At 36.2% G+C, this 10,573-nt stretch overlaps 1 protein-coding gene across 4 annotated transcripts; it reads right to left on the bottom strand.

The window, feature by feature from the left end:
- Positions 1-543: 543 nt before the first annotated feature.
- LOC147530680 (polypyrimidine tract-binding protein homolog 3-like) lies at positions 544-9,821 on the bottom strand. 4 transcript variants are annotated; one of them, XM_086648181.1, is made up of 15 exons: positions 9,470-9,589; positions 8,865-8,938; positions 8,493-8,564; positions 7,865-7,941; positions 7,606-7,693; positions 6,108-6,240; positions 5,698-5,762; positions 5,544-5,593; positions 5,410-5,451; positions 2,772-2,823; positions 2,542-2,599; positions 2,444-2,457; positions 1,568-1,675; positions 1,338-1,481; positions 544-1,186 (listed from the first exon to the last, which is right to left on the bottom strand). In XM_086648181.1, exons 1-15 carry the CDS (start codon positions 9,567-9,569, stop codon positions 797-799), a joined length of 1,467 nt encoding a protein of 488 aa, XP_086504307.1. In that variant the 5' UTR covers positions 9,570-9,589; the 3' UTR covers positions 544-796. The 4 variants fall into 4 exon arrangements, with proteins under 4 accessions (XP_086504307.1, XP_086504309.1, XP_086504308.1 ...); XM_086648183.1 differs by lacking the exon at positions 9,470-9,589 and adding an exon at positions 9,268-9,444; XM_086648182.1 differs by lacking the exon at positions 2,444-2,457 and having other exon boundaries at positions 2,528-2,599; positions 9,470-9,821.
- Positions 9,822-10,573: the final 752 nt, after the last annotated feature.

Genomic DNA, 10,573 nt, shown 5'->3' with positions numbered 1-10,573 from the left:
TTTGTGAATGAAATAGATGGAATTGGAAAAGTAAAAGAAGGAGAAGGAGACAGATATTAAGAAAACTCTCGGTGCTTTATTCCTCATAGCAAGGACTATATATAAGTCTTGTAACAATTAAATCCTAAAACTTAGGAACCCACTAACAAGTTTCTGACTAATTCAAACTATCCTAATTAAATGGAGTCCACTAACCAGTAGTGGCTAAGATTATTGACTAAGTAAACTACTACTAGATTACTAACTAAATATGTTATAGATTGCATCTGGAAGAGTCAACAACACTTCTTCACTTATCAAAGTCCATGAAAAAAAATAGAAAGAGAGAAGAGAAGAGACAGATGGATGGAGAGAGATGACCAGAGTTGTTGCCACCGAAATTGATAGTGGTGAGAGAGGAGATGGAGGAAGAAGAAAATAAAAACTTGGTAGTGTTTGAAAGAAACAATCAAAACTTGTTACAACCCAAAACTTTCTTCCCCGGAAAATATCTTTATTTCCCCTAGACATGACCTTTCAAAATGGTTCCCAAGTCATTCCAGCTAAAACAACCAATAGTTTAAGTTCCCAAATTCCAGTTTACATTATTGAGTGACATTCTCCGATAATTAATGGTTATAGTGATAATAGATATAAGTTCTACAGGGTGATAAGAGTAAAAGCAACTTCAAACGCTGACTTTCACATACACAGACATGGCAGACTGAAGAGAGAAATGAAAGTATCTAACAAGCCACAAATTCTGCTGCAAAGTAACATCACAAGGAAACAAAGGTTATAGAAGAAGATTATGCTCTTATATGCTCTGCAACTGAGAAAAGGAAATCCGGATGATGGAGCCGTCAATGGAGGTAGCATGCTTGCAAACAAGGGCTTCGGTAGCTTGCTCCTCAGTCTCAAACAGGACCAGAGCCTGCTTCTTCCCATTGGCCTCAAACAATTTGGTATTGACAATGGTCCCATGCTCTTCGAAGTGAGACATAATGTCTTCCTCTGAGATATCCTGCGGAAGTGTAGAGAGATGGATCATCTTTGTCGGCGAGCAGCAGTATCTGTAATTCTTTGATGCATTCCTATTGTATCGGTTCAGGTTTGAGTTCGAGTATTCGTGTGTGTCTGGAGCTGTTGTGATGGTTGGATGCTTCGAGAAGTTAACCTCTAATCGTTTACCAAAAAGCATCGCCCCCTACACAAAAATTATAAAAAAAAATACGGGTCCGACAATTACTAAATAAATCAATTTGTCCCGTACATAACTAGAGGACTCAGACGAAACTAAACTCAATATAACAAAATAACAAATGATGGACCTCGAAAGTGGGACAAGGAAATCAGACCTTCAAAAAGTGAACAGCCAATTCAGCCTGGAAGCCATCACCCATTTGTACAAGTGCATGATCTGGTTTGTTCCGGAGAAGTTTAATTCTTACGATGTTCCCATAAATGGAGAAAAGGTTGAAGAGCTTATCCTCGTCAACTTTCTGCGATGAATATAACCGGAAAGAAGTTACTAAAATATAACATCACACGGACTTGAAGAAGAAGAAGAAGAAGAAGTTTGACTTACATCAGAATTTAAGTTGGAGACCAGGACAGTACACCTTTCGTTAGTACCACTTATACCAGGAGGCAACCCTCCCCCAAATGCAGCTGCAATTGCTGCAGCATTTCCCATCTAAACAATAACGAAAAGTGAACAAAGAAATTCATTTAAGATTGCCTATGGAGACAAATATGAAATAAAAATGATCATCAGTAGCAAATTTAACTCCCTCATATGAGATCTGATGATCATTCAACTCCTTGAAGTTTTGATCTTATTTAGAGTTGCATTGATGTGGGGCTAGGGATATTTGGATGAAGGCAACATGAGTTTTTACGACTTCTAAAAAATTATCATATGGAATACGAAATTCTAACATATGGTTCCTTGGGATCTATTTGAAAACCGATAGAGAATTCCATAAGATTCATAAATCCCAACTCTGCTTTCCTCCGGTCACTTGGCGCACATACAAAATTTTAAAAAAATCCTAGGATTTGATTGCTGACTATAGTAATGCTCAATTCTGTCTATTTCTTACATCAACTAAGGAGAATGTTCAAATTTACAGGAGTAACTTGGTCAAGATTGAAGAGGTGAGGGGGTCAAGTTAGGGGCTATTTACAGTTATTTTTCTTTCGCCGCAGCCAAGAGAATGCAGCAAAATAGGTCGTGTGAAAAAATACAGCAGCAAAAGTGTTAGGCCATAGTATCTTTGGGAAAGGTCGTGATACACGTACACACAATCCCTTTAGAGTGTGCCACTTGGATAAGGAATAAAACTAGGTACAGTAGTTTCCGAACAAGTACTACAAACACGAAGAAACTTAACATTGAAACCAGTAGCACAAAACAAGAAAACCTGGATAGCAGTCAGATTATAGCCTGAGCAACACGAACCTGAGGAAAAGCGGCTGAAAGAAACAATACAACACATTCAGATCAGCCAGTTGTGGCTTAGCTAACTAATAACTTATGTCATACAAAGAAATATGCACCTGCTCTGGCTCCAGGGGGTTGAAGTCCATATATTCCCCCACCATCACCGTAACCAGACTGTTAGGCAAAAAGCAGGAACAGATAACAATTTAGCAAAGAAAAATGAAGATGAAATTTTTTTTGTAGACTACAAGAAAGGCCATTGATAAGATATCAGCCAGACTACAAAGACAAACTAGAAAATGGTACTCTTTTTTATAAGAAAATAATATTCAACAACCACACATACTAGTGAAGATCTCCCTTGCTGTTCAGAAGGCAAAGAAGGATTTGTGAAATCTCTGCACTCGGAAAGAGGAATTTTCAGCAACACAATCAGGATCATAATATAGACACTAAAATCAGGTAAACTTCCAGATAAATATGCTGTGTGGTTAATTTGATATGACTCCGAACTCTTCTTAATAATAGAAATAACTCTTCACGAGGAAAATTTTCATTTACAGGAGGCATACTTGGTTAGACTTACAAAGGAAGAAGATAAGAAACTTTTTTATGTTAACTACTTCAGCGTTGATAAGTCAAGATCTGGAAGGTTACTTTATTCTACTTGGATACTTAAATTTGGTATTAGACTTAGAGCAACCCAAACTCCAAGGTTCGACTGTTCACAATTGGACTAATGGGTGGAAAGGACAACCTATCTGCAGTCTGGATGGTGCAAAAGAGAAAATAATCCTAAAATATATGCACCAAAAACTGAACTCAGAACCATGTGATCATGAAGTTAAAGAGCAGCATCGAAAAGTAATAGGCTATTGTGGCATTTCCAGAAGAATAAGGAGCCTCTTGCTCTTCTTATTGTTTTCAAATTCAGTAGATGCATACGCCTCGAGCCACGACTCAAGGCGAGGCGTCTGTTTTCACCTTGAGTCATATGCGTGCACATGAAAGAACAAAACTTACACGCATCTTTTAAGTTAATGCAGCATAAGAAGCAAGGAATGAAATTTAGGTTTCGGTGGAAATTTTGGCCGACCCAAAAATGGAAATGTTTGCGGAAATGTTTTGGTCAGTGAGGAAACTTTATAAATTTACGGATTTGTCAGAAATATAAAACAATTGTACATAACAAGACTTCTTTAAAACCATAAATATAATTATTAATTAAGCATTACAAAGATGTTATTTTATATTTTTACCGTTAACAATTAAAATAATTACTACAGGGGTAAGCATGAAACACGTTAGCGAAATTTTAACTGAATCTGTTAATTTGAGGAGGTATCGACAACCACACAGTTAGTTTGGGGGGTAAAATGAATATAGTCAACGTAGAGGGAGGTAAATTATTAAACTAAATTATCATATCGACTAAAAAATAAAACAAAATAAAGTAGAAAAAGTGATTTAACTTCTCTCAACAAAACACAACCCAAAGGGAAGGTTTAAAGGCGCCTCCTTTCCACAAACTCCACTCAAATTTGCCTTGACGGAGGCACCTTCAACACTTATAGGGGCACCTTTAAAACTTCCCTAACCCAAATAGATTAGAGTTTAAGTGAACTAGTGAAGTGACAGACCGAACATTTTATTCTTCTTACTCTCGCTGAATTTTCTCTCTCAAGGGTTCAACCCATCTCAAATCTTCTCAAACATGCAGATTTCATGGGGTTTCACTGAGAAGATAAAGAATAATGAAATAGAGGGAAAAGAAAATTTTGGAGAAATCCACCAAAAGATGGAGAAGAAAAGATAAAGGCCTTTTCCTTCTGTCAAATTTTGAATATTCGAAATCTAAACTGAAACATCGTAAGGTTTCGATGGAAAATCTGCATGACATTTATGCAAGTTCTTTTTCGTTTACCTAATCTGAAAAACTGATATGTTTTGGCAATCAGGAACAAAATATATCGACTTTTCATTCCTTGATAAGAAGTAACAACATTAATATTTCTTGTTTCTTTGACTGTAAAGTCTTTATATATTGTAGAAAAAGACTATATTATCTTACCTTTGACATAAAGGTCAAATCATTTATGTTTCTGAAAGGCTCAGTGAGTCAGTGTACGCCTTTTACGCATCAAAGCTTACGCCTCGAGGCGGTGCTTCGCTTTTTCAGAGCAAACTGCCTTGGGGCAGGAAAACCGAAAAACGTTTTCTAAAAGATTGGATCTTCTTACCAACTCTTTTCATATCATGTTTTTTGGTGAATCAGGGTTGACCACATTATTTAAAGTACCATCCAACCCTTTCCTATGATATTTATTAGTTAAACAATTGATGATAACCCTTAATATGACGTTGATGTTTGGTTGTTTCGTTAGTTCTTGTATTTAGTGGTTGTTTCCTGATTGTTTCCCACCTATTCGCCGCGTTTTAACACCATAAAGATATCAAGAGAAATAAACAAAAGAAATAAGAAACTTCACGGTTTACAGAATGCCGATCAAATTTTGAGACTGAAACAAGGGTATGTCTTGGTCTTTCCCACAAGCTACATTTCAGTTTTCACCTTACTTACCAGTGTAGCTTCGAGGCTTAAAACCATTTGTTTTCAAAACATTACATTAGGGGGTTCCTTCTACTTGTAAGAAAGCTTGGCATGCATACAGTTTGATCATAATATTATATATATATATATATATATATATATATATATATATATATTTAACAGCTCAACTTTTCGGATTAGAGATAAATCTCAGTTTTTAGGATCGGAGTTGAATCTTCATAATGTTTTCTTATTTTGTTGCAGCTTTCAGGCTCGCTAAAACTTGATGTGTGTCTGTGTATATTATACATATAAGAAGCGAGAGAGAGAGAGAGAGAGAGAGAGAGAGAGAGAGAGAGAGAGAGCAATATTTATTCAGAGTAGTAAGAGGGTGAAAGAGTAAAAGAAACCAGAGTCCAAGAAGCCATCGTACCTTGAGCGCTCATTATTATAGTTGACTTGTAACTCACTGAGGCTGAAAGTGAGAAGAAAAATAAAATATAAGAATCACCAGGAACAGCATGCCAAAATGAACTCTAGGCAATAAAAATGGTAAAGAGAACGTACTTTGAGAACTGAACATCCAGCTGACAGCAGCCATCATAGATATTCCGTCCCTAAATTGATGTGACCATGTGTTAACTTCTTAAAATTCAAGACAATGACTTTAAAACATTTACTTGTAATGCAATTTATGTGAATATGTGAATAATATACATACTTGAAGAGCATCTCTTGCCGAAATAGCGTTCTGGCGTAACTGAAACTGGATTAGGGCTTGAAAGCCTACACATATGCAGACCGTTCTTTGAAGTAAACAAGTGAATGAGCAACAGAAATGAAAATAAGGCTCCAGAGTCCACAAGGGATCTGAAACAACTTTTTTAGCTTGTACATGTTCTTGTTGAAATTAATAATAGAGATGGTGAGGTACTTAATCGGAAGATTACAAAATCATATTTACAAATGAATAAGTTCGAAAGACCCTCCTAACTTTTTTTTTGTCGGTAAAAGTAAAACCATAGAGGGTCTTAACTCAATCAGTTAATAATATATCGACCATTTGCAAAAGCGTGAAAAGGTAGTATTAATAGAGAGAAAGAGAGAAATAGAAGACTTGAAGAAGCTGACCAGCTGACTTCTGAAACGTGACAATCTTCTCCACAAACCCATGGGGAGAAAATACTTGATGAAGCACTTCCACTGTAATAGGATAGAGCATATGATGAATCGTAACTAAGAGGATTCGGTTGGGCTCTGTATCCTGAGAGCGCCCGACATCAGACCAGCACGGAGCCAGAAAAGGAAGAGAGAGAAGAAATAAAGAATGAATAAAGAATAGAAGAGAGAGAACTTCAAAAAAAAAAATCTGTAGAAGCATAATCTATAATATGTAGCAAATAGTGAAGCACTAAAATTCAAAGAAAGAAGTAGTGTGTGAAAGACAGTAAGGAAATAAACATTTACATTCTATTAGTGTTTCATCCTTAGATGTTTTAGGTTGAGGCCAGATATAACAGAAAAATGCAGGTTATATTGAAAGGTTAGCATGTCAAATGAGCCTCGCCCAATTATGCAAGAATAGAATTTGAAGTAGCCGACGTAAAACTTAATTTTCCACATGATGAACTTATTACAGAAATAAACACATGTAGAAGTTTAAAGGAGGGATAATATAATGGCATAATAGTGGCATTGTCACAGGTAAGTCATGCTGCATCAGTGGCAGTGGGACTCTCATCCATGTAACCCCGCAAAATAAAAGAGTGTTTCAAAAGATTAGCTCTGCACAGAAAATGATCTGACACCATAAATATTTTTTTGAAGGAAGCTCTGAGGGCCATCATTTAAGAACCAAAGACACTTTCAGTTTCACTTCTCCACGAAAAAGAATGTCAACTCAATGTTTCAACGGAACTTTATATTGAATATAAATTTAAAGAAACAAGAGAACTATCAAGAATAGGTAATCATGATACAAGTAACATAGTGCTATACAATTATTACTTAACAGTAGCTCACCATGCCATATTCGAATATTTACAGAAATGTTAAAGTAGGGAGACAAAATATATTTGCTCCACAAGTAATCAGAATTTTTGCTCGGTGAAAAATAACTAAATCTTTTTTTAATTCAACCCTCATGTCCTTAGAAACAGGTTAACTTGCAACTTTTCCAAAATGACCAGGAATTGCCAAAACCCACATCAGCATTCAGCACGTAGCACTAAGATAACTATCTTCTACCTATATGTTTGTAAGTTGTCAGTAACTTACTTTCACAATTTCCTCTTTAAATCAGGAACTAATTGATTATTTGAGAACACCATGACTGAGTTCAATTCTAACTTAATTTTTCATTGGAAAATAAATTAGTTGCAAACAAACTCCTCCAAAGTCTCTAAGAGCAGGGTAGAATGTAGTTCAAGTTTAGTAATCTAGGATTACACCAATAAAGTCCAAACATTTTAAACCATACATTTAGTGATCACACAAAATAAATAAGTCGTAAGAGCGTTGGGTCCTGGTTGCTTATTATGTGTTAAATTCACGAAGATAGCTGAACCAACTCAGTCAAAATTAAAAAAAAAAATGAATGAAGATACCCATTAACAATCAGATTACCAACCTGGTCTCCGTTCTTGCGTCCCTGAGAGTTTTGCTCCATAGTTGTTAGCTCTTGATGTGAAGAGAATTGGATGTAAACATTCCTCCCCCTAATTAGCCATTATGAAAACCCATAAGTTTCAACATATTTTGAACTACCATGCGCGACAATGACACATAAAAAATGAAAAGACGGCCGATGATTAGTTCATAAGGACTATGGTACAGATGCACGTTGATATAGACAAAAGTGAGAATTTAGATATCTCAATATCACATACCTGATGCTTGGTTGAACATTTGCGTAGTATTGCAGTGCATTGACAGCAGAAGGCAGATCATTCATCTGGAGAAGGGCCTGTACCACAAAGTAGGAAAAAATGTATAATTATAATTATAATCTTGAGATAGGTTATGAAACATAATGAACTACTTGTGCGAAGGCGTATCTCCAATGTAACTAATGTTTTCCACCTCAAAGTGGTTTGCTCCGAAAAAGCGAAGCACGACCTTGAGGCAAATGCCAATGCCTAAAAGGAGTACACTTGTTCTTTTAGAAAAAATAAATGATACCACAATATAACATAAATAGTCCTTTTTACTTGCTACAATAATATAAAGACTTAGGTGTGTAACAAACAAGAAATATAAATGCGGCTACTCCTTACGCTGCATTAACTTAATCAATGCTTTATGCTTGTGCACAGTTGTTTTCGTCGGTAGATGCAGACGTCTTGAGGTGAAAACAGAGGGAATCGCCTTAAGGGCGCCTCGATGCATATACATCAACCAAATTTTAAAATACACTGCACAATTTTTTTTCTCTTCCTTTTAAAGAAATTGCGGATTTCGAAGTAACCATGTAAAGTTACAAATTCTGAGAGACAAAAAGGAAACAGAGAGAAAAACCTGATTTTTGGCACGTAACATAACTAGCTTTGTAACAGAACCGAAAGGCTGGACCAACTGAAGCAGATCATTCTGAAAAGAAATAATTTAAGTACCGTTAAAGATCACAGTTTCATCTGTACAAGTTTAATGACCGTTTTTCATCAGATAACCCGAAGAAGACAGAAATTGTTAAATACTAGAAATGAGCTACATAAGCTTAATAGGACAACGTGTTAATGAGGTAAGTAATAGCAATTAACTACAGTAACTTCCTGTTATCAGGATTACTACAGGGCAATTCTATCAGAAAATAGACTACAAAATGAAAGACATGTACATACACTATCTACTCATTAGTTAGAGAGAGAGAGAGAGAATATGCTATAATACCTCAGATATTTCGTGACCCACATTACGAATATGAAAGACTTTGGAAGGAGGTTCAGCCATCTTGCTTGTAAACCCTAAAACCCAAACATCAATAAGCCTAATTTTCAAATAATTTCCAATATAATGGGCAATCACAAACATTCTTAACAAGATATTAGCACAAACTATTTGAACTTTAAGAGTTTAGAAAGAGGTACCCTTTTACATTCATAACAAGATATCAACTTTGGGTGCTTATATTTTGGGTAATTACTATTTAGGGTTGAAAATGCAAGTCTTGAGTTAACAAATTATGGTGAATTAATCAAGAAAAAACAGGCATAGGCACAGAAACGATGGTCAAGAAATATATAAGGAATATCACACGATTAATCTGACTAGCTAAAGTACAAAAACCACATACCTAACCAGAAAAAAAAAATGAAACCCTAGAGATGATCTGAAGTAATAATTTAAAAATAAAATGTCGTTGTTTTTGTAAACCCTAGCAAATAAACTAGCGTTTCAAAGTTTTTAAGAATCGAAATCGTTTAGACATCCTACAAAATCAAAGATTGGGGAGAGATCCATTGGCGGGTCTAGGGAAACCAGCTACAAGAGCTTACCTGTAGAGATTAGAGAGAGAGAGAAGAAGAAAATCGACAGTACACGAGACGGCCCAAGACACATAACGGTCTCGTGCCCTATATGTAACAACAAGTTCATTGGGCTTTCTTCGGGCCTACTACGGTTAATGAGGTTCGTTTTAGAGGTGGTGCCAGAAGATGATCAACCACTTGAATGAGACACGACCCGAACTCTTACCAGAGGCCGCAGTCGGGAACTTTCTACAATTGACGAAACCGGATGGAGAAATGCTTCGAGGTAGATGGCCCACGGGTCATGAACTTTTCCCTGAGAAAAAATACGGGGACAAAACATTGACTAACATTGTGCGAAAGTCAGAAATTGCCGCATGGCAAGAGAAACATGGATTTGTCCACCACTTAACCTGAGATTGGAAGGACAAAGAAGCTTTCATGATATTTTATGTGATTGGATAGCAGGGGAAGAAGAGGAGGAGATAGTTACATTACGGTTTTGTGTTGCTTGGTACCTATGGAAAGCGAGAAATAAATTGATCCTTGCATAGGTGGAAGAAACTAATGACGTCGTAAAGTGGTTTTTCTAATGTGTCCTTACAGAATTGTTAGAGGGAAATAGATTTTAGTGACTATTTCTTCTTGCCAGCGCTTTGGGGAAAGCTAAATATTTTCCGGGGTGTGAAATTTTAAAGGGAATATGTAGAATTTTAGAAATTTTCCAGGGAAATAAATTTTAAGGGGAAATAAAAAAAAAAACACTTCACCTCACCTCTCTCTCTCCACCTCACCTCTCTGTCTTCTTCGACAAGTCGCCGGCCGGAAAATTTTCTGGCCGACGACCATGAAAAAAAAAAAATTAACTCTCTCTCTCTCTCTAGAAACTCCGGCGAATGGGTTTCCCTTCGCTGGAGTCCCGGTCTGTTGAAGAACAGACCAAGAGTCACAAGAGGTTTTTCAAAGCAGAGGGGGTCTTTATCTTCTTTAAGTTTAAGTATCTCTAACTTCGAATTTTCTTGATTCCCATCAAGATAAGCATTTTCATAAACTGAGTTATTTTTATAGCATCCCTCTTTAAAGTGAAAGTGAAATTTATCCTTTGTTTTTTCCTTTCAATTCACTTGGATC

The sequence above is a fragment of the Eschscholzia californica genome, unplaced genomic scaffold, assembly GCF_041429995.1.
Source record: "Eschscholzia californica isolate CP2 unplaced genomic scaffold, dmEscCali1.0.p SCAF_6, whole genome shotgun sequence".
Classification (NCBI taxonomy): Eukaryota; Viridiplantae; Streptophyta; class Magnoliopsida; order Ranunculales; family Papaveraceae; genus Eschscholzia; species Eschscholzia californica.
Note: the sequence above shows the minus strand (reverse complement) of the source record. Positions and strands in the feature narration are given on the sequence as shown.